The sequence below is a fragment of the Pavona decussata genome, unplaced genomic scaffold, assembly GCF_977016875.1.
Source record: "Pavona decussata unplaced genomic scaffold, jaPavDecu1.1 SCAFFOLD_55, whole genome shotgun sequence".
NCBI lineage: Eukaryota > Metazoa > Cnidaria > Anthozoa > Scleractinia > Agariciidae > Pavona > Pavona decussata.
The window spans coordinates 77,501-102,500 of NW_028145477.1; the positions used below are offsets into that span (position 1 = coordinate 77,501).

The 25,000-nt window shown below is 39.2% G+C and overlaps 1 protein-coding gene and 2 pseudogenes across 2 annotated transcripts in view; 1 reads left to right on the forward strand and 2 right to left on the reverse strand.

Annotated features, from left to right (window-relative positions):
- The window catches only part of LOC146480095 (uncharacterized), a 129,110-nt pseudogene that overhangs the window by 67,962 nt on the left and 36,148 nt on the right, over positions 1 to 25,000 (reverse strand). Inside the window, exon 4 of the transcript XR_014864786.1 lies at positions 1,657 to 2,007. The product of XR_014864786.1 is annotated as an uncharacterized LOC146480095 (transcript). The remainder of the gene's footprint in view (positions 1 to 1,656; positions 2,008 to 25,000) is intronic.
- The window catches only part of LOC146480100 (uncharacterized), a 30,865-nt pseudogene continuing 9,101 nt past the window's right edge, over positions 3,237 to 25,000 (forward strand).
- Positions 6,856 to 25,000, reverse strand: part of LOC146480101 (CUB domain-containing protein 2-like) — a 24,654-nt gene continuing 6,509 nt past the window's right edge. The window contains exons 4-5 of the mRNA XM_085110056.1: positions 14,619 to 14,975; positions 6,856 to 7,265 (exon numbers count right to left, since the gene is read on the reverse strand). Of these exons, the coding sequence (XP_084966182.1) occupies positions 6,856 to 7,265; positions 14,619 to 14,975 (767 nt within the window). The remainder of the gene's footprint in view (positions 7,266 to 14,618; positions 14,976 to 25,000) is intronic.

Genomic DNA, 25,000 nt, shown 5'->3' on the forward strand with positions numbered 1-25,000 from the left:
CATCTGTTTCTCGGGTGTTGTTTTCCGGCAGCAGTTGTTACAGAATTCCCTTTCTTGTTCCTTACGAATGGCATCAATACTCCTGCCTTCTTGATAGTTTCTACTACTTCCCGCAAGTGTTTTCATGTGTTTACTTGTCGCCTTGTGGCTCCTTGCAATCTCAATAGCGGCCGCAAGGGTCAGTGATTTATCTCAGTTTATGAGAGACTTTTCGACATCAGGATTTCTTGATCCCCAAATAAGCTGATCAAGGACTCTATCTTCAATTTTGGCGTTGTCGCGAAATTGACATTTCTTGAAATAAAATCATCCACTGGCTCGCTTTGCTCTTGTCGTATTCCTTGAAGTGTATATCTATGAATTCGATGGCTCTTCTTTGGCTCCAATTGATTTTCAAACCGTTCGAAAATAACGGCGGGCTTACCCTGTCTTCGTCCTTTGTGAATGTCCAACTGTTGTTTATATCTAGGCCTTTTTCTCCCGAACAGAGTAGGATGTAGCTCACTTTTTCGTCGTCGTCGGTGTCTTTGAGAACGCTTGAAAACATAAGCTGACATTTTTGTTTGAATATTGCGAATGTCCCAGTTTATGTGCGGCGATGCGAAAGACGTTGCTGCTGTCATCATTCGCTTGCGTTGGCCTCTTGACTTACCTTTAAGAAATGTTCTTTTAAAATGCTGCCGTCATGTAATAAGTTGTCGACGACTTTATTTCATTAGGGAGCTTAAGCAACGACGACGGCAACGGCCACGACAACGCCGCAAAATAATAGGTTTAATAAGCAAAAGCAATCGCTCTGCACGTGCGTTTTACATTTTGGTACATTTCTTTGTCGTCCTCTGCAAAACAACGACGTGAAATGACCACATTCAAGGTTTTGTGGTGAACGTGAGCGCACGGCGCATTTTCTTTTTTAACTTGTACGCCTCTCCTACCAATTTGGTTCCTGGATAGTTCGCCACTTTTGTAAAAGTTGAGCGAGTTGCATTAATCGCGAAGTAGCACAAATGAAATAGAGTTATATTTCCAGGTGACGTTTTCGTTGCCGTTGCCTTCGTCGCTGCTTAAGCTCCCTATATTGCTGCACACCAACCGCGTGTGCTTTTTCTACATTTGCATAAAAGTACTCCATACTTAAACATGCGCATACAATACGTGCTAATTAGCACATGCTAATATGTTTCAGGTATTCCGAATCCTGACCGTTTCTGTGGGACAAATGCGCATTTTCTGAAAGACTTTATCAGACCTCACATTTAAGACTACATATCCGTTGTTAGAGTTTAAGACCAAAATTCTGAAATCCCAAGCTAGCTTGTTTTCACACATAACATGCTCACACTCCACACCACGCTCGGTGTTAAATAGATATGAAACTTATATGATGAATTACCTTTCTCCAGGGGTTAATGTTGGAGTAATTATCAGGGTTTCTCCCCATCATCTCAATCGATGTGATTTAGACTGGTGTCTCTAGTAATTTTTTATACTTCAAAAGAAAACCTCAATTACATGTTGAAAAAAAAAAACAATTTTTAAAATACTTCATGGTAAATCCATTTGAAATCCATTGAAGGATTCCTAAGCAACTTTGTTTTCTTAATTTCGTTAAGAAGGTCAACCAATCTCAAACGTTACTATTGGAAGTATGCTCACCTGACTCATAAGTGATGGTCGTGTAAGAAGCATTAAACCCTGAGTACTGTTCATTGAATGCAGAAAACATCACTTGAATTGAATTCCCCACAGAGTATACTGGTGAAGGAATAGACTGACCATACAGCTGAAATGGCTGTCTGTTATCATCTGAAGCTACATTTGTAATGGTGACACGAGCACTGTATGGATATCGATCCAATTCAAAATGATGGAAAGTGAGCTTGATGATGTACCCACTGGGAACTGTGATATTCCATATACATCTGCTGTATTGAGGAAAGTTGTTTGGAAAATTTGGGCTCGCAAAGAATCCACTTGATCCAGTAAGAATGTCTCCAGAGGAACAAGCTGCGGTGGAAAGCGAACGTATTAGTGAGGACGTAGTAAAATCAAAGGCTCCTGTGAGCCAACTCGTGAATACAGAAGTAAATAGTGGCAAGGTATAAAATATTGTTCGCATTGTATTTGGCTGGCCCAGGACTCGAAATATAAGCCATAAAGGCTTAATAAGTAGCCTCACGGGCATTTTATGCCGCATCCTAGATTAGATTTAGCCGTTCCCCTCAGCAAGATTGAGCTCCTTGAATAGTTTTGTGTTTTTTAAGAAAGTTTTAACTTTGGAAATTGTAAAAAAATTTCCCCGTTATTTCAGGAATCAAACCCGAGACCCTTTGCTTCTAAGTCAGCGCACCACGCCACTGCACAATATGTCCACGAATCCTGAATGAGATATTAATATTTATATTTATAACATAGAGGGCAAAATTACTGAATGCTGATTGGTAGAAACAGAGGGCGTTTTTTCTTAATTTTCCTCTCACCGAGGGCAAAATTACTCACTCCTGATTGGTCGAGTGGCGAAAATACTTGCTCCTGATTGGCTGAGCACGCCATCTCTACATTTTGTTGGTTTCTTCATTTTCTGCCGCGACAACAACGACTTCTTTCAGGTTCTTTGGAGTTTGACTTTTTAAGCCGGATTGTTCGTGCCAAGCATATTTTGAAATCAAGTGCTACAGCTACAAAGGAAATACCTAAAGGTAAACGTTCGTTTCTTACAAGAAAATAGCAAGAGATTATTTGTGTCAAAAGCTAAGTACTTGATCGGATTTGTTGGTTGAAAAACTGTAATCATTCATGGTCGCAACCAAGTGTTTTCACCTCGCTAAGGCCCTTGAAACGAACGATAACCGAACAATGATAACTGTAACCTTTTGATGGGAGGAAGGAGGAGGTCTTCTTCAGTGGAAGAAACTACTCTGCAAGTTCCCTCTTTGGACCAACGTTTTGCTATTTTTATCGATCTATCATCGTGTGATATGCAAGTGGTAGAAAGCTCCACAGAGCAGGTGAATCAAAATTATTTATGCCTAACATTCGGTTAAATTGTTCTTAGTTTGCTCATGAATTAAACTTAAGAGTGAGAGTACGCCACATTTGAAAGTTTACGACCAGCGACCGAGTGACATTTTCCCCCACATTACGATAACTCGTTCATTGCGCATGCGTGAAAGTTTATGACAGATCAATCGACCGACCGACCGACCGACCGAGTGACATTTACCCCTCGTTAGAGGATGGAGGAGATAGAAGAGTCCGCAATCAGTAATTTATCCGCTCCCCCCAAAATTTGGAAAAGATGTGTTGACGATAGTGTTTGTATCATTAGAAAAGACGACGTCTCAGCCTTCCATGACACATTAAATTCAATTGATACAAACATCTCATTTACCATAGAGACCGAATGTAATGGAAAGCTTTCCTTTCTCGACACTCTGGTCTTCCGTAGAAATGGAGTCATCGCTGTTGATGTTTACAGAAAGCCCAACCATACAGACAGATACTTAGATTTTAATTCCCATCATGACCGTCAACACGAGGTCAGCACAGCATCAACTCTTCTGCACAGAGCCCTAAATCTACCCAATTTCTCCGAAGGAAAAAAGCTCTGGAGTCCAACGGTTATCCACCTAAGTGTATCCAAAACATACAGGCTAAAAAAACCCGATCCTCAACAACAAATATATATCCCCAGAGGAACTTGTTGGAATGTTTTTCAAGATGGTCGAACCAATCAAATCACGCAAGTCTTTCGCTTCTCTCCCTTACAACCTTTGACACGTATCTTCAAAAAACACGATGTCATAGTTGTAAACAAACCATTCACCACACTACAACTACAGTTCCTTGCCCCGAAATTTCGACCTTCGATGGAATCACAGACCAAAGTCGTGTATAAAATTCCCTTTAAAAATTGTTCGTGGTGTTATATTGGGGAAGCGGACAGAAAAAAGAAAAAAGACCATTTGAGAAACTCCAAAACTGCGGCTAAAGGTTCTAGAATTGCTAATCACGCCTGGTCCAACAACCGTGTCATTGATTTTGAAAATGCGTCAGTTATTGACAAGGGCACCTTCAGAACCGGAAAAACATTAGAAGCGTGGCATACCAAAGTGACACCTAACGCAGATAACAATTCTTGCCCGTTACCTGGACAATACAACATTCTTTTTAACAAACATCCATAATTATTTACAATTTTATTATTTCGTAATTCACGCTTGTTGTTTAAATTTCCTCATCGCTTTCATATCATTCATTTTACCCGTCGAAGAGACTGCAGTTCGGGCAGTCGAAAGCTTGTAGTTTTTTGGTCATTTTAGTCAGAGGTCGTTTTCTAAAAAACCATAACTCATTTGTTGTGCATGTGCGCATTCACGAGTTATATATGACGTCAAAAATTCCAAAATGGCGACGCAGGGAAATTTAAAATCGAAATAGGCCATAATCATATCTAATATTTCGCACATTCGAATGTCAATTCTATTTTTTTAATTAAAATTTGGAATTTAGACACTATTTCCGACAATTTACCGTCAATCTGTTGTTGGAGTTAAAGTTCCCTTTAATGATACGGGTCACAAACTTCATACCTTATTTCTCGAAGTTAGGAAAGCTGCTTGTAGTCTTAAGGAAGGCTAGAACGCTCTCAGTTCCCCCCCAGTTAGCATAATCCCGAAGTGTGTGATTGTATAAATTTTTTTCAAGTTAAATTGTATTTTAATACGCTTTGAAGCTTTCCTTTGTTGCCATTCTCTTAACAATATATTACTATTAACTTTATTAATTAATATTTTTGCAGGTTTCTTGTTGGTTATGCACCCTTTTTACTGAATAGTCTGTCTAAAGATTTTTTAAGCTGGTTAAAAACTTCTAAAAATTTTGTAACTTTGTTGGGACATGCATGACCCCATCAGAAATTTGCAACAAATTTTCTTTAGTGCCCTGGGATATCTAACTTGTAGTAACAGATATTATAATAAATATTGAATTTTCTCCTTTTGACACTGAAAAAAGGTACACCTTTGTGAGTCTTCTTTGGCCACGTAGCATGAGAACAAGACAATTTTCCATGTGTCACTGAATGTAAGAATTGAGAATTTTGTTTGCCAGTCCATAGAGTTATAGGAACAAGAATGAAACTGATAATAGCTTTTTGCAGTGCTGAGAAATATTACAAGTGTCAGGTCAGTTAAGTGTCGTGAACGTAATCTGGATCTGTTGTCCCCGAAGACGAGAGAAAAATGTCGTAGAAAAGATGAACTGCATCATACCAAAAACGCAGTTATTTCAGTTCATTGTAAGTCCAATGTAGCAGTCAACTGTCATTTTAATATTTCTTATAATGCAACCGAATATTTTTCCCCTGGCTTTTACAGCACTTGCATGACAGAAGAAAAGAACAGATGGAGAACGTGACAGTTTTTATTTCCTCTTTGTAGATATTGCTGCCAGCAGACGTTCCATCGCAATATACGGTAAAGTCCTACAGATTTTAACAGTAATTTACAAGAAAGTTGTCGTCGATTAATGGTTTGCAAGTAGTAATAGCTGTAGTAATTATGATAACTCTAACCTGCAGTACAGGCGTTACTTTTTGCGTTTTTCAGGCGAGCGGAGGCAAGCGCGAACCACGTACGACGGGCGGGGCGCCCCATCAATCGCGCGTCGCCTGAAAAACGCAAAACAAATTAACGCCTGCTGTGCAGGCTATGATAACTTATGCAATGTGTCACGTTTGGTGATGAAGTTGCCCGTTGCTTAATTGTCATGTCAGTGCCATCGTGGTTAGGAATCGAGTTAATCATTTATAGAAGTGTTATCCATCCGTATTCCGGAATTCTATTGTCATTCTATCCGCGTTCGATAATGAACAGTCATGCTGCTGAGCGGAATCGGCAAAACACGAACTGAACTTAATCGAACAACAACTTCGTCTCATCTCAAGTTCGATCAGAGGGTTCTCTTTCTTTCACTGCTCGACGAACATCGGCATATTATAAAGCAGCACTATTCTGATGAGCTTTACGGAAGTGTTTTTGTGTCTGTGTTAAATAAAAAAAACATGTATACGCACGTTTGACATCTCTGATCAACATTTTTCAATAAGCAATTCGAAATATCTACGGCTTTACGGTGCCGAAATTTCTCCCATTTTTGGAAACATCGGCTTATTCGAAGACCAAAAACAAACCATCGTCTGAGGTCTTTTCCTCAAAAATAAAACGCACGATCTTACCAATAACTTATTTTATATTATTTTTAGGTCACGAAATCAGCCAGGTTATCTAAACTAGGATCTTTAGTGGGGAAAAGTAAGAAATTCCTACTATATTAGACTTTATTCGCCCCTGTCCGTTATATGCTCCTTGTCCGTTAATACTTGAAATTAAGATTTTTCAATTCGCATCAATTTCTATCTGCATTTTGTTTACATTTCCATCGGAATTACATCACGATATACTTCACTAGCTTCCAGGAAGCTGTAGCCTGTGCACTGAGGAGCGGGAGGCTTGGGACAGGGTAGAACTGGCAATTATTCATTTGGAGAAGAAGTTTCACTGAATCTTCCGTAGAGACCATGACTTCTGTAGCAATAATACAAAGCCGCAAAAAAACTGTAAAGCATTTACCACAAAATAAGTTTAACATGGAAGGCCGGGTCCACCCGCCGTAGCCCGGAATTTATAAAATGTGGTGTTGTCGACCGCACTCCTATAATTTTTGATTACAGCTAATATTCAATGTAGCTATCGCATTTTCTTAGTACGTTTTAATACGCTTCGATATTTTTTCAGGTCAATACCTTAACATCTCATCAGCGGAAGCTACCACAATATGAAAAACCTTTTCAGACTAACCTATAATTGTAGCACTGCGGTTGACTTGAACGTACGTTGCCTTAAATCCAGGGTACATCTTCGATGAACTACCATCAGAACGAAACAGCACCTTCAAGCTCTCGCGATATGAGTGAAAATAATAATAATAATTGAAATAAGAATTATAATTATAGTGACCGCAACGTCTTCCACCTAAATGATGTGGACCATCAAAACTCGAGCCATTTTGAATTTCCAGATGATCGCATGTACAGGATACTCCACACTGCGGAATGTCCATGTATTCGATATTCAACACCACGTGGTTTCCTTTACTTGCTGTGATTTGCCAGATGCATCTCTGGTTGCCTGGGTAATTTCTGGGGTAGAAAGGACTGGTGATGACTCCTGATGTCTCATTCAGGATTGCCAACTTTGGACACACTGCAGAACAATACACAAATCAATCTCCATTTTACTGCAAAATGCACAGTTCTTACAATTACCTCCTGAATTTTTGACCTTTTGAACGTAAACTTCGGTCTCGAGTTCATAGTTGCAAAAAAAAAAATCATTTTTATTTGAAGTGCTTTTAAGCATATTTGTCACTCTATTCAAACCACAGTTAAATACACTAGCAGCGTTTGGTGAAACCAGGTACGTATTTTATTGACCAAATTAAGGAAAAAGTTACAATCACCTTAAATAGGAAAGTAAGCATAATTTGTAATTAAAAGTTCCCAACTAAGAAGTATAAAGCATTGTGTTTTCTTGAATTTCTTTCTCTAAAAGCTTTGTTATAGGATATGCTAAATGAAGGGATTTGACGTCAAAGGTTCACTACTTAATTAGTATCTCACTATTTAAAGTTGTGCGAAAAGTTTAAAGATCGCCCTGATCTCAAGCAAGAGAGAGCACATCCAGACTAAAGTCAGTAATTTGGGACGATACGCAAAAATGACAGGCTTCAAATTCAGTACAGGAAAGACCATCATAATGAGGTGGAACAGTCCCACAAGTGGAAAGGTTCAAGTCGATGGAGAAGAACTGGAAGAGGTGTCGAAATTTGTTTATCTAGGAGGAACAGTGACTCAGAAAGGAGGTTCAGAAGAAGACATCAAAAGCCGACTTGGAAAAGCCAGCACATCATTCAATAAGCTCAGAAAGATATAAAAGAGCAGCCAACCGTAACTGAAATATAAGCTGAAAATATTTAAGTAGAACGTTGTAGCTGTCCTACTATACGGGTGTGAAACGTGGCCTATGACTAAGAACGACGCAACCAAGCTAGTATAGATGTATTCCTACATAAGAATTTTAGAAGGCTAATGTAGATCTATTGGCCTATGAAAGTATCCAATGAAGAGATCCGTAACCGGGCTAATATCAGCACAATCAGTAAGCAAATCTACCGGCGGCGCTGGAGGTTAATTAGCCTCATTCTCATAATGGATGCCAACTGACACCCCAAGACAGCATTGACCTGGGCTCCGACGGGAAAGCGAAGTCGTGGCAGACCAAGAGAGACCTGGCGCAAAACCGCAGAGAAAGAAAGAAAAGCCTTGGGTTTTTCATCGTGGAGTGAAGCGGCAGTGGTTGAACGTGACGGTATGGCATGGCGAAGAAGAATTCCCTGCTCGTTTCCCCCTTGGGGTCAAGGAAGTAAGTGAAGTAAGTGAGAAAAGAACGAAGTCACCTACGTTAGTTTGGTGGTTTGACGGTTTTGCAGCAGGGGCAGAGGAAGCCTATCTCTGTAAATGCCAGAGTAACTTGCACTTTCTTGGCATATTTAGAAGGAGCTGCTCAGTTAAAAGTCTCCCTTAACACAAACACCCAACACCTATTCTCTTATCCCAGGCCTTGCAAAAGTTTAGACGAAAAGCCTTATCAAATTAAAATTCGGTCATTTGACATTAGGGGTGGTTTACTTACGTCAACAACTAAGCCATAGTTGCTAAAAATGAGTATAAATGAAATTTGCTCTTAGTTTTCGAGAAACGTTGGCTGGCTGTAAAAAATGGAAAATACAGATATCTTCCCCGAGGAATTACTTTTCGGAGGCTTCCTTAGAAATTATAATCTACAGTTATCAGAAAATTTGAGGAAAGAAAAAACAGATTTTTGAAATTGGCATTAACTGACGTAAAATATGCAAGCATACCTCTCAACATTGACAGAACTTTTTATTAAAACTTCTCAAACTCGTGCATAATTGATTCAGAGAAAAAGAAAGGAAATCATTACCGTGAAGCATTTTGAGCATTTTGTGCTTAAATAGGCCAAACAGAGCAACTTTTATATATCATTAATTGATTTCTTGCAAATTTTTTGAGAATCTTGATTTCTCCTTTACAGTACGGCAAGATATTCTTCGGGCAGTGGTAGAGGATACACAATTTACTGATGATGTGCATAACGCTTCCAAAGATGATGTGGGCATGAAGTCCTCCCGATTTCTACGACACTATGACGAAGACAAGTAACTATATGGAAGTAGGCTCACCTGACTCATAAGTGATGGCCGTGTAAGAGGCATTAAACCCTGAGAACTGTTTATAGAAAGTGTACATAATTGAGCTCAAGGCGTCTTTTCGAAGGCTTCCCTTGAAAATAACCTCTATTGTTTTTGTAAAAATCCAAATCTTTTGTAAATCAGTTATTAGTGAAATTGATTTCCTCAATAAAGATTATTATTATTATAAGGGAAATAAAGGACACGTGTTTGTTACACTCCTCCTTTAGAATTCATAATTTGGTATATTAAACAATTATTATACTTTAACGTTAGCGCTACAGTATTTGATGAAGCATAACCAAGTGGAGCATATTATAGAAGAAAACTTCTAGTCCCTCAGGTTGCGAGGAGGCTGGGACAGGTTGAGCAAGAACATGTACTACGAAAAACTTTCTTTGATGGTGTGCCGCCAAGTTTCCGAATCCTGACCCTTTCTGTGAGAAAAAATGTATATTGTCTAATAGCCTTCATCTTCCCATTAAAAACTTCTCAAACTCATACACAATGAATGAAGAGCGGTGATAAAACAAAGGAAATTACTACCGGGAAACATTCGTGTATTTAATGCATTTTGTTAATCTTTTAGTGCTTAAATAGGTTACTCGGAGCAACGTTGTTAAGTTGGAAATTCGGGAGAATTTTGATCTCTCCTTTACAATACTGAGGTATTCTTCGGGTAGCCAGCCAACGCTTAGTGCTATTAATTACCAATCGCAGTGGATATACACTGCGTAACCGATTGATTGATGATGTTTGTAACGATTTCGAAGATGACGTCGGCATGAAGTACTCTTCATTTCTACGCACCAACAAAGCTTTGTGACAACCCACACAATTACTGTGATGAAGAGAAAGAAACATATGGAAGGAGGCTCACCTGACTCATAAGTGATGGCCGTGTAAGAAGCATTAAACCCTGAGTACTGTTCAGTTAATGTGGTAAATATCACTTGAATTGAATTCCCCGCAGAGTACACTGGAGAAGGAACAGACTGACCATACAGCTGAAATGGCTGTCTGCTATCATCTGAAGCTACATTTGTAATGGTGACAAGAGTAGCACGGTTGTAATAATATCGATGCAATTCAAAATGATGGAAAGTGAGCTTGATGATGTAGCCACAGGGAACTGTGATGTTCCAAATACATCTGCTGTATTGAGGGAAGTTGTTTGGAAAGTTTGGGCTCGCAAAGAATCCACTTGATCCAGTGAGAATGTCTCCAGAGGTACAAGCTGTGGGGAAAAGCAAACGTATTAGCCAGGACGTCATTAATTCGAACTAGTAAAACATTATTGCCCCAATAAGCAGTAGAACTTAAAATTAGCATTTTTGTCCTTAGTTCTCAGTGAGACGGCTTGCGCAAAGGCTTTGACGATGTAGTCAGTGAAGTTGAGGAGAAGCAGCGAGGATTGAAATCCGCCAATCACATGTGGACCCTTGTAAAGTAAACACTGAAGCGTGATCAGTGGACCTCATCTTCTTATAAAGACTAGCAGAAAGTAGTCGAAACGTCTTGAGTGACTACATCGTGAGACAAACGATTGTTCAATTGATTAAGCCTTTCAATGAATTCTTGAATTCGCTCTCTGTCAATAGCCATTTGATGCCTTTATCATCGCCTTTGTAAGGACAAAATTAAAGTAAATCTAGAATCGCTGACTTTAGGATTCTGTCAAGGAAATAAGTTAGAATAAATTTTCTCTTTTTGACTAAAGTTTCTTTCGGCTTGTTACAATGCTTTTCTCGTGTTTTTTCAAGATGCTAGGACAAGTTTCTTTTTTTTTTTTTTCCTGCGCTTTACAACAGACACCTGTTCCACTTACTCGACTGAAAGAAAATACTTTCGCTTCTGTCTCGAATTTTATGTGTGATCTTTTACGCATTTGAAAGTCCGTTGATCGTCAACTTTTATCTTTTAAATTTTTGCATTTTTTGTAGTATCTCAGCTTTCTTCGTCAGAGTTTTCTGCCCATCGTTGAGCTTCAAATATGGTTTTCTAATTAATTATACTGGACACTGTAGCGGAACTGCCATGTGTATCACGAATAAGTATAATTACCAGAAAAAAAAGTAGCAAAATAAAAATTGAGAAAACAAACAACCTCGGCGAATGAATAACAATCTCGCCACTGTAAATACTTTACTTAAACTGACACCGACTGTTTCCCGCTGCCTTTTGCAGCGGACGTATAACACAGGACAATAACGTATTCTGAAAATTGGTGTGCATCCTGGCCAGTTGTAACTTCGTCTTTATGAATTTTGGTTAACTCTTGCGTTTCATTGGTATACATCAATTTTCTACCGATTTCAACTTCACTGATGCAACGTCTCCGCATGGGCCCAAAATTATTTGCAAGAAAATGGTCGTCGATTTATGTCACAGCCATGGAATTTGCTCCCTTCCGTCATCCCCCCCCCCCCCCCTTTTTTTTACTTACCAGGGATTAAGCCAGTGTGGTTTACTTGAATATAAGTTGCCTTAAATCCACGATATTGTTTGCGGGACCAACCATCAGATACAAACAGCACCGTCAGGCTCTCAAACATTGAGTAATATTTTACATTATTGTAAACACATCTTCTTTCATCATTGTAACCATCAGAGGAGAAGCCATTTTGAACTTGAAAATAATCCCAAGGGCATGTTTGGCCGTAATGTTGCCGAATGTTTACGTATTCTATCATCATCACGACGTGTTTTCCTTTACTTGCTCTGATTTGCCAGCGGCATTCCTGGTAGTCTGGGTAATTTCTGGGGTAGAAAGGACTGGTGATGACTGGTTGAGAAGAACAACACGATAAGAATTTTATGTATATTTTAGACCAACAAGCTCTGAAGTTTATTGGGTCATGTAACTTTTGGCGTAATTTATTTTCGTCAACAAACAAGCCATAGTTGGACTTAATAAGTAGTAAGTTTGTTCATAAAAAAGTGTGTACATCATTGAGCTCATGACGTCTTTTCGAAGGCCTCCTTGAAACACAATCTCTATTGTTTTTAAAAAATCCAAGGAAAACAAAAGACGTGTATTAATCCTCCTTTAGAATTCATGATTTGATATATTAAACAAATATTACACTTTAACGCTAGCGCTATAGTTTTTTATGAAGCACATCTAAAGTGGGACCAACAGTCAACTCTCTGGTAAGCGACCACCCTTGGTGCACGACAAAGTGGTCGCTTACGGGAGGTGGTCGCTTACGGGAAAGATCAATAAAATAAGCCTAATGTTGGACTGATAAATTAATTACCTAAAAATATTACCCTAGCAGCTAAAATTAGGCAAATAGAAACTAATTTATTTGATTTTTTCACATCTATTTATTCTTCTGACGAAACTTTGTGTAACATTTTGGAACAGATCACTGAAACAATTCCCATTTACCTACAGATAGTAATCTTCTCTGTCTGTAAACTGTCAGTTGTCCGGGGTAGCGTCATTAAAAATTGAACTTTTGTTGCTTCTGAGTAATCATTTACTCAGATCATACGCGAATATGTTGGGTGGTCGCTTACCGGAAACAGAAAACAAAAGAATATGTCAAATTTCTGGCCAAAAAAAGTGGTCGCGGTCCCTTAGAAATTTGAGTGGTGGTCGCATACGAGAGAGCTCTTGAAACAGTATTTAACTGAGAAACAAAACGGTATTTTACGAAGTGGTCGCTTACGGGAGGTGGTCGCTTACGAGAAGTGGTCGCTTTGAGAGAGTTGACTGTACCGCAACGTTTGTCTGATGGAAGTTTCGTCTCCAGTGAGCAGTACCACGTGTAGATAAAACCTTCTACTCGAAAATACGCCAAAGCGCCGGGCAAAGTGGAATTTTATCTCAGATGAGCGGCATTGAAGCGGCAGGTAAATGCAACTCGGATACTTCACTGTAGTTATAAACATTGACCCTAGCTATCGACTGAGAGGTAGAAAATGTCGCTGTTTCGTACAGCTTTATTTAAGAAATGAGCAAATTGTTACTCCTCTGTTTAGTGAAAGACGTACTAGTTGCGTGAAGTACAATAATGAAATATGTCGATCATTCTAACGTTGCGTTATGGGAAACACGCCACGGCAACGGCCTTTACGAATTTTGCTGTGATGATTAGCTATCACCACTCTATATCACTCACTCTAGCTGTGAATATTTTTTTGTATATGAATACAGAGCAATGAAAAACTGTTTAGAGTGTTACATTTTGAATTCGAGCGATAACTTTGTCATTCTCTCGGAAATATATATTATACAAACTAATTGTATTTCAAATGGGTTAGCTAGTAGTTGCATGACAACTGCAATATTTCGAAGAAAATAGACAAAAAATTCCCTTATGTTAATTACGAGTAACAGACGTACTAGGATCTTATAAAGTTTCGAAAATAACTCAGGATTTTTAGGACCCACCGTTCGTCTTATGAATCCAAGCACACTGTTTGCCATATTAATTTGCGCATTTGTTGCCTTGCATAATTTATGACAGGTTCGAAGTAATGTTCATTCAAAGATCCTTAACTTCAGATACAGCTTTCAACTGATTACCTCGTAGATGATATTTAGGACTTGATTAATCATTCTTTTTGAAAATGCGCATTGCTTCGCATTTATCAGTGTCAAATCTCAGCAGCCAGTCATTGCTCCAAGATTTCAGGCGAGTAGGATCTTTCTGTAGCTCTTCTTCCCCTTTGTTAAAGGGAAAGTATCACGCGAATTTGATGTCATTTCAAAACCCAAAAAATGTTTGTCTTTCAACATAAACATAAAAGAATTGTCTAGTTTTGTTCTTAATTATCACCCTAGTGCAATAAAACTGTCGATTAGTGCCTCTGGCTAGAGATAGAGTAGGTCGGAATGGATTGAAACTTGAAAAATGTTAGGCTAACGTTTTTCAAGTTCTCACATTTTTGTTTTCAAACGCGCTAGAACAGATCACGAGTTGTTCTTTTCAAGAATTGAGTTGACCTCTTTCCGCTCGTTGTTCTAAAATTGTTTTGTAGCTAAGTGAAGGTCTTATTTAAACATTTTTAACCAAACAGGTCAAAAACACCATGAGTCTTCAATTCCCCTTTAAGAAAATCACCCGATGTAATAGTTTACTATTAGAAAAAAAAATATTAAGAACATAACCGAGAGAAATACCGATTAGCAGTTTTCAAGTTAGTGCTCATAAATCAGGGTTGTCTAAAGTATAAACATAATGTCACGTCATGTTATGTTATGTTGCGTTATGTTATATTCATGATGTTATGCTGGCATGACAGAGACTAGGAAACTCCGTAAGAAAGCGTACCTGAGTCATTAGTGATGGCCGTGTATGATGCATTAAATCCCGAGTACTGACCACTGAGAGACATAAAGTTCACTTGAATGGAATTGCCCACAGAGTACACTGGAGGAGGAAAGTAGTCACCAAACAAATGAAATGGCTGATATCCATCGTCAGAAGCAACATTTGTGATTGTAAGACGTGATCCGTTTCTCGACAGCCGGTGACCTAATTTAAAGTTACGGAAGCTGAGTTTGATGATGTAGCCTCTAGGAACTGTGATATGCCAGGTACATTCGATGTAGCTTGGAAAATTGTTTGGAAAATTTGGGCTTGAAAAGGATCCTCTTGATCCGGTAAGGACTTGTTTAGAGGAGCAAGCTGTGGAAAAAACTAATCTTATCAGGAATAAGTATAAAAGGGACACAGTCAGCTGGTGCTTATGCGCATTACATACCATTTCTTAGCTGATTTGCATATCACCCTTCATCGAGCATCAGAAGTCTCGCGCTGAGAAGCGCATCCTTTAGCTTCCTTAGAAAAATCTAAACAAACCTTGTCGAGTCGAAGTATTTGCCAGTCAAAATTATTATTATAGTGACTAGAAATACGTGACTCGCAAAACCTTGCAAAGCTGGGGCTGGGTGGAAAACCCTTTTTACTCGTACTGTAGCATCAAATGAGGAGATTTAAAGGGGCATAGGATTCTTTTTATGAGCATGGTCTTTTCGTAGTTCCAAAGGCTAGTTTGCGGTTGAAAATCTATTTCTGACGCGACGTAATGTACAACGGGCGTGCAGCGCTGTCGTGTTCGATGAATTTATTTCCCACGGAAAATTATTTTACCGCGGCCACAAACGTGTAGTTTCTTCAATGCAATCTTTCACAAAAAAGATTCCTAAAAGAAAGGGAAAATATTCTGGAGAGATAGTTCTGTATCCAGTGAATATTGATGAACGTTGCAGTTGAAATTTGATCATGCACGCATATTTTTTCCGATGTATGCAAATTTTTTTCAGACGACGCCAGACAGTCTGACGTCATTCATACTTTGTTTGCGCACTGTTACCAGGCAACAGCACGGACACCTTCACGGAAATATATAAACATATATATAAATATATGTTCGGCTCGAATTCGCACGGCTTGGCTCCCGAGCGCGGCCTTCGGCGGGCCTTCGGCCCGACAAATTTATTAACCTCGCTTCGCGAGGAATAATTATAGACCTAATGTCATATTAGAACACTCATTTTCTTGATACCATGGAGAATTCACTCATGGACTTGTCCAGGGAAAGCCAAACGTCAACGAATACCTCTGAAGTCGAAGAATCATTTAATCGTTTATTTCGGTATCCAGTCGTGTGAAAAATTATCTTAGCTGTTTCTACGTGTCACAGTGTTTGCATGAGAAGCAAATTGAGTTCAAATATTAGAGAATATGTCAATTTTAAAACGTAGCGTGTCGATTGAACTGCAGTGAAGCGAAACGACCTGTAAGCTTTATTTCTGCTTTCAATCATTTATGTTGATTTTATAATTTCTAAAACTTTTCTACTATCTAAATTTAGGAACCAAACCCACGTCATTGCAAGAAAGCTTGCTCGACCCGTGGAAAACAAGGTTCTACTAGAGGTTGTCCTTGTCGAGGAGATAATCGACTGTGTACCAAAGCCTGTCTTCGCCTGAGTTCCAAACCAAGCAGTCATGACGCGAAGTTCGAATCGTTTATGAAGATTCCCTCTGCTCGAACCTTTCGCAAGGTTGAGGAAATGCAATTTTTCAAATATAAATCATGGTGATTTGCTCTCCAATGTTTTTGATTGATTTCTCTCGTTATTTTAGTCAACGCAGGCGATTTCTTCCGCCCGGCCTCTTCACGTTTCCCACCTCTTCTTTTCATGTTCCGTTGGAGACGCGATCCATACTGTTTTTAACCAAATATGATAAAATAGTATCTTAGGATGAGCAAAAGCATAGTCAGAAACACGTTTTTAGTAAAAGATTAAAATCCAATAAAACACTGGGAAGATTGAAGCGGATTTCTAGATGTATTCGACGCGTACTTTGATTTCAGGTTGAGGTAGAAGCTTTTCAAACTGACAAAACTAGTGTCCAGGTCAGCGCGGTCACAAAGTTGACAGTGCCCCTTTAAACGCTGTGGTAATATTTTTGGCGCCAAATTTATAGCAGTCAACACATCAGCAAAGTTTTAAGATAAGAAATATTCTACAAATTCCTACTGGCAAAAGGTAAAGCACAATCTAATCAAATAACTCATGCACGTTCTGTGCGGATCTGTTTGCTTATGTCCACCTTTGTTTCTAGAACACTTCTTTTATATAAGATATTCGACTCCTTCTCAGCCCTTGATGACTCTCTTTTACATCCAGTTCCTCAGAGCTTAGATTCATTTGTAAATACGTCCGTAGAGTTTTCATGCACGGGAAATGTTTTCTATATCCAGTTTAGCTTCGTCTATTTTGATCAAAAGATAATTAGAATCACTTTATTCAAACAACTCAGTTACATTATGATACTTGTGTGTTTGTTCAAACACAAAAGCATCAATAATAATGCAATAGTATTGCGTTCGACGGTCGAAGAACGCGAGTTCTATGATGCCGGTTAGGAACTCGAACCTTTCTCTGCAATAGGCGAAGGGGCGGGAGGTCGGACACTAGATTAGCCTCCAAAAATTTTTTCAGGGGCTATTGACCTCGGTTATTGACGAAGACTGTTCGCATTTGCAACAGTGAAACTTCGTCTCAACTCAAGTTCAGAGGGTTCTGTTCCTTTCACTCTTCGATTATAAAGCAGGATCAGTCGTGATGAGATTCACGGTATTATTTTTGTGGCACTGAATTTCCAAGGTTTTAATAATACCAGATATACCCCGTTTGAGTCTCAAATCAAAATCTCTCAATATGCAATATGCCGTCCTATAATCTTTGATAACGGCTGGTATTTAATGTAGCTATCGCATTTTCTTAGCACGTTTTAAGTTTTGAGTCTCCGTTAGAACTTTCTGGCCGTTCTGACTTTAACACAAAACCATAAAACCATAATCCGCTTGATCGGATCGTTTAAGTATTACGAGTTTCAAGGATTTTTGCTTCACCCGATGAACCACTGTAACCAAGTAAAGTAAAGTAAAGTAAAGTAAAGTAAAGTGAAGTGAAGTGAAGTGAAGTGGAGTGGAGTGGAGTGGAGTGGAGTGGAGTGGAGTGGAGTGGAGTGGAGTTGAGTGGAGTGGAGTGGAGTGGAGTGGAGGGCAGGGCAGGGCAGGGCAGGGCAGGGCAGGGCAGGGCAGGGCAGGGCAGGTCAGGGCAGGGAAGGGAAGGGAAGGGAAGGGAAGGGAAGGGAAGGGAAGGGAAGGGAAGGGAAGGGAAGGGAAGGGAATTGAAGTGAAGTGAAGTGAAGTGAAGTGAAGTGAAGTGAAGTGAAGTGAAGTGAAGTGAAGTGAAGTGAAGTGAAGTGAAGTGAAGTGAAGTGAAGTGAAGTGAAGTGAAGTAATTTATTTCATGTCAACAACACGGAGAGTGCTTCACAGTAATCCAGATCAAATTAGAATTTAGAAATGTTGGTTTTGAGGAGAAGGGAAAACCGGAGTACCAGTGGAAAACATCTCGGAGCATGGACGAGAACCAACCACAAACTCAACTCACATATGACGCAGAGTCCGGGAATCGAGACCAAGCCACATTGGTGGAAGGCGAGTGTTCAGTGAAGGCTAAAATTTAGTACAACTTTAAATATGAATTTGACAAGAACTAACACACTCTATAACAAACAAAAACAGTACAGTTGTATCTATAACAAACAAAACAGTACAGTTGTACGTGATGATACGCGGAGCAAACATAGAGTACGGTACGATCCCGATTTCTCGAACTTCCAAAGGAAACGTAAATACTTCAAGAAATTGGGAATGGAATAAGGCCAAGTTGTTGAGGTATTTTTTCACGCGAGGGATCTCTAAATACACTGTAGTTATCTGGTTCAATTGCACTTATGGGAGCAAATAATTGTTTCTAGTTTGTGAGAGTTTCGAATTATCGAGGGCTCGAAAAATCGGGGTAGACCTACAGTGAAGCGTAGTTCGAGTTACCGGGAGTTTTGGGAAATCGAGGGCTCGAGAAATTGGGATTACAGGCGACTGTAATTCTAAAATCAACAAAATCGCTTCTTTCTTTGGTTACGTTTTCTATGGTTCCTATTTTACAGCTGCTTTCGATTCGTTTGGTTGAAAACACCTCCTCATTTTGGAAAAAAATAAAATTGAAGTTAATCTTTTTTCGATTGTTTGATCAGTCGGTTCGAGAGTGGTGTCTTTTAAGTCTTCCTGTTGTCTTCATTCAAATTCAATGTTCGTATAAGTCGCCTAAATTAAAAAGGTGTACATTCTTTGTCTTATAAGAACCTTTCTTCATAAAAACGTTGAGGCTGAGAATAATTAAAATTTAAGAACATGCTAAGAACATTCCCCAGGCTGAGAGTAAAATTCTAAGAAAATCGAAAATCAAAAGACACTCACGAGAAATCGGATTTTTTTTATTTGGCCAAAAATTCCAACGCTTTATCTAACGGGAGAAATTTTAAGAAGTTTGAAAATCGGGTAAAATGGCGACTTTGGGCTCTATAAAAGGCCTGGATTCTCGCCGAACTTCAGGGAGACGGTGTGCGCGTAAAGAAGATCCTATAAAAACGAAACATGGCACAACTATTACTTTTTGTTCGCTCGTTAAAACCATGTAATAGTTTTCTCAAGTTTTTGTCTGTGGCCGTTACAATCGGCATATTTATACGGTCACTATTTGTGACTCTCATTACGCGATAAATTGAAGGCCAACTTTGGCTGCAATAAATGGTTTCTGGTTTATGTCGTTTGATCATCAAATCTACATGAAAAGAAAGCTTAGTCATTGTACTATAATCCTGGAAAGTTACAGCTTTGGAAATAAAAATTTCCCGTGTCAGGAAAATAAACTGTCATGGCATACAAGCGGGTATTAATTGTGTGCAAATTGGGAGTTGATTCGTCAAAGATATCTAAAGGATTTTATTTAACCCTAAATGGACGACTTACCGTTATCGCCTGTCCTTGAGTGACTTTCTCCCTTCATAAGTGGTGTTTTGATCGTGAATAAGGACGGCTAAATCAGAGATTAAACGGTATTTTGAAAACATAGGGATCTGTGGATTCAACTGTACCTGGGGACATTCCCACGGCGGACGACGTACAGCGGTTTATAGTGATATCGCCTTGTTTGAGAACGATACAAACACTAATGCACTGGAAAACCCTGGTTTCAATTCAATTTCAACTTCTTATGGCACATATGAGCAAAGATATCAATCATCAACCAGTTGTAATAAGCAACAGGAATGACCCCTTCCCGTGACCCGCAAGACGTCATTCAAAAATGTTGAATAATTATAGAAGTCACGTAATCACATGAGGTTGCGAACATCGGGTCGGCGCGAGCAGCTGTATGTCACGGAAATATTGCAGCGAAATAAATGTATCTCACCGTCCTTATGTTTTTGCCTATAAGAGGAAATTAAAAAGAAGTAAAATAAAAAGAGGTCTACGTTCGGTAAATGAAAACATCATCATGTTACTGTATTGTAGGTATTCAGTGTAACCGAGATCTTGCGTCTACGGTGGCCCAGAAGGCTCAAACACAAACAAAAAAGAAAACGCAAATAAAAAAAAGAAAACGCAATTAAAAAAAAGAAAACGCAAATAAAAAAAAGGAAAACACAAACAAAAAAAGAAAACACAAATAAAAAAAGTGAAACACAAACAAAAAAAGAAAACGCAAATTAAAAAAAAGCAAAACGCAAAACAAAAAAGCAAAACGCAAATAAGAAAACGGAAATAAAAAACAAAACGGAAGTAAACAAAAAAAACGCGTAGGGACTGAGCTCTAGGATTGTATTTTCGCGCCATCCGCGCCATTTTGTTCACAGAAAAAAGAAAACATTCTACCACCGAAGATGTCACGGACAGAGAGGAATTAAGACGATTGGTTGAACACTATTTTCATCTTGGATTTGAAAATCAAGTCATTGTTGACTTCCTAAACAATCGACATGCAGTCAGGCTAAGTCTTGCAACTTTGAAACGACGGCTTCGTGACTACGGTCTCAGTAGACGTGGCTTGGACGCAGGCGATCAAGAACTTAGGGAAATCGTGCGAAGGGAAATATCCAGACCTGGCGAACTTGGAGGTTACCGAGCAGTTTGGCACTCGCTAAGATTGAATCATCACATTCACGTGCCAAGAGCAAGGGTTGCTAATATTCTTCGGGAGCTAAATCCTGCTGGTACGAGAGAAAGGAGACGCAGAAGGTTGGCAAGACGGAGATATACCAGTTACAGTCCTAATTTCTGCTGGCATGTGGATGGTACGATTAGTGAAGTCCAATTAGTGTATATGCTAATTCTTCCAGCCTGCAGAGCAGTCTGATTTGATTAAGCACCCCTTGTAAACCTTGTTAGTCATTAAGACTGCAAGTCACAACAGTGATCAGCATCAAATTTCTCCATGCAATATATCAATGTATAATGAAAGAGAGAAGATACGAGTATTTAGAATTTTACAATAACTGTCCAAATTCTCGTGCGCTGATTGGCTCGTAGCTATTGTCTATAAGAGTACAGACAATAAAAATGACGTCAGATGTAACGCGCGCGCTTTCTCAACGAAAAAATAACCAATTCTGCTCGTATTTTTTCCATGTTATTGTAAAAAACAAATCGACGGCAGTTTTCTATGGTCTATACTCTTATAGACCATAAAATGACGCCATAAAATGTCCAAAACTTGGCAGTGAAACCACTCGCCTGCGGCTCGTGGTTCCACTTGAGTTTTGAACATTTTTGACGTCATTTTATGATCTATAAGAGTATAGACCATAGAAAACTGCCGTCGCTTTGTTAAATGATCACCAGTGAAAAATTCTCCAGATGTTTTAACCTCTTCCTACACATTTTAAAAGAAAATGTACTGAAGTCAGTAAGGAAAAGTTGTTTCTTGACTTTTGGGAATTTCATCGGACTGAATAGCAGATTGTGTAACACTGATATAGAGGCAAGTGCGGTGAATATTTTTTTATTTTAAACAAATAAGTAACAGTCCCTTTAGAAACCTTTGCAGAGAGCTTATTCAAGCCCCGCTGAAGTTCAGACCCTTAGACATGGTGTAATGCTGGTCAGCTTTTCGTCAGAGGGTCTAGCTTTCTCGTGTACTGCAGTTTCCTTCTTTACGAAAACGTCTTTTTCGAGATCGATACCATCGTATAAATCATCCTCAATATCATCATCTAGCCCATCTAGGGATGGCAACTCGGATATTAAAAAGTCACTTTTGGAGGCTATGAAAAGCGTGATGCGATTGTAGGATTTCCCTACATCCTCTCTTACTTCTCTAGGATAAATTCTTCGTTTGTGCCTGGTAAATTTGTGACTTCACTGTGATCAGGGTATAGCAGAACGTATTCCAACCCTTCATGGACCTTCTTGTCGTGATTTGCGTGCTTAGTGAGACCTTTATCCAAAATGCACTGAGCGTTTGCTGTTGGTTTCACTTTCACTGGCAAAGTCTTGCCTCGGCATCTCTTCAGATTCCCTGAAGCCTCCAGTTTCATGTAGCCTATATTGACACTTCAGTTTCCTTGGCCTTCAACTTGCCCGCTGTACTCGATGCCTTGAGCTTTTTCCTGGGCTGAAATCGGGTCGATCGCTCCGTTTCTTTCCTTTTTCTGAATTCCTCGAACCCTATAGTCTTGTTGGATGATTCACTTGTGGGATTGGAAAGACGTAATCCACACTTAGAGCAATATTTATTTCCGTTTTCTTATTTGCGTTTTGCTTTTTTGTTTGCGTTTTGCTTTTTTTATTTGCGTTTTCTATTTTTTTTATTTGCGTTTTCTTTTTTTTTGTTTGTGTTTTACTTTTTTTATTTGCGTTTTCTTTTTTTTTTTGTTTGCGTTTTCTTTTTTTTTTGTTTGCGTTTTCTTTTTTGTTTGTGTTTGAGCCTCCTGGGCCACCGTATGCGTCAGACGGAATTTCACAATTCTTTTTTTTGCACGTGCTGTGGTAATTTTACTGCTAATCAAATTATGACTTACGAAAGATACTAACAAAAACTCCAGCCACGCTTGGCTAGAAGGATTTTAATCTGTGTTGATCTCTATGGCTTCGCCATCGTGCAGTTTTTCCTCCCTACTGGAGAGTGCAACAGCCTGCGGATTGAGCAGTGATTATCCAAGGCAGACCGAGTGATTTTCCTGAAACAATGTGAAAGAGACGTTTCGAGGCATTTGGAAAACCACAAGATGAGTGGCGATAAAGCCCTTGACAGCCAAAGGAAGTTGCTGTTATCCCGAGCAGGTAACCGATTACTGCGTAGCCTATAACGACCTATAACTGCCTACTGCTAGGAGTTCAGCTATTGGACCCTATTGAGGACCAATGAGGATAGCGTAGTCACGAAGATCACAAAAACCTTCTATTTCTGACGTCGCCGTGTTTTACGATACTGTTCCTTAATTTAAATGCTTTGCTGGCTCGACTGGCCTCACAATGGGCGTAGAGTAGAAAAGAAAAGAACCCGGCTAGCACCGAGCGAGAATTTCTTTGGTCTGACACCGCAGCAGATTACATCATACTTCTCCCGCCTAGCTGCGAAGGTGCGCCAGCAAATTCCTGACGATGCTAACATACAGGCCTGTCAAGAGGAAGGGAACTTCACTTGCACGGGCAAGAGAAGTGGTCACCTCCATCACCCTGGCTACAGCACCCCATCACGTACCATCAGTACGATATTTGTGCAATGAAGAAGGATGGATCGCCGGAGAGATTGAAGCTTGCAATGCTGCAAAACATCTGTAAGGAACTGGAATTGGAGGTGCCTCAGAAACCCATTCGTCGCAAGGCACTGTACATTAAACTTCTTCATAAGGTCGTGGCCAGTTGCAGTTGCTAAACCACTCCGCAACTACACTATCAAGAACCATGTGAGCTTTAATTTAGTAGATTGTTTAATACTTATTTCGTTCAAGCATGGGAAAAAATAGTTCCTTTAATATGTTCACCCGGTGGTTTTAGAGGGGGGAGAGTAACAGTTTTGGAAAAACACATATTTTGCGGAAGGGAGGGGGGGGGGGGGGGAGCTTTTTGGCATAAACAAAAATTTGTATTGGCTACAATTATGCAGCATCAGGTTCCTGTACAAATTTCGTGGAAAACGTGCCAAATGGGATTCCCGAGATTCCCAATTTAAAAACATTTTCCCCTAGAAAATTTTGTTTTCGGCACTCACGATTTTTGATCATTTTTTGCTTATCTCTACCACCCTCTAACGGCGCAATGATTTTTTTCCAGCTGGAGTAGCGATTTTTTTGTCTAGAAATGTAGCACAAAACGTCAACATATCACTACAAACGTTCCAGAGTGCGAGGGTTGGGGGTACGTTTTGAGAACGAGTTAGTTCTTGTGGGAGTAATATTTTAGTTTTCTTGCTTTTAGTGGGGGTAAGAATTCAAAAGAAGGCATTGTTCTGTTTTGCTGTTGTTGTTGTTGTTTTTTTTTATTTATTTTTCTTTGCAAAAACCACCGCCGCTCCTGGAGGGTGGGGTACGTAATAAACAAACGGTCGCGTTGCGAGCGGCTTGCGTTACTTTCCAAGGTCATATTAAGGTCACGATAAAATTAATTAAAATCCAATTTGGCATACCTTTGGTGGTCGTAAGGTTTGCTGCGAAAAGTCCTTCCTTTTTATTACAAAATATATTAAAGACACATTTATTATATTCGTGAAATAACTTTTCGGCAAATCCCGCTCTACATCGATCACAATTTCGATTCGGCCAGCGCGTTGAAAATGAATCCTCCTCCGGCAAAGGTTTTCCGTTCAAAATATAATATTCAGTCGCGAGTATTTTACACTGCAATATGTCGCTACACACCGTATCAAAGCTGAACCATATTTCAAGGAATAAAGAAACGAGATACATATAATGGTAAGTCGTTTTTCAAAGCTTTAAATGTAATTTTTAGATGTATTTCTAAAATCGACTCCAAATTTGCATACAATTTTTGCTGCTTATATGCCAGGCCAGTTTATTTTACTGACACGGGAAATCTTTATTTCCAAAGCTGTAACTTTCCAGGATTAAAGTTCAATGACTAAGCTTTCCTTTCATGTAGATTTGATATCCAAACGACATATACCAGAAACCATTTATTGCAGCCAAAGTTGGCCTTCAATTTATCGCGTAATGAGAGTCACAAATAGTGACCGTATAAATATGCCGATTGTAACGGCCACAGACAAAAACTTGAGAAAACTATTACATGGTATTAACGAAGAGACATAAATTAATATTTGTACCATG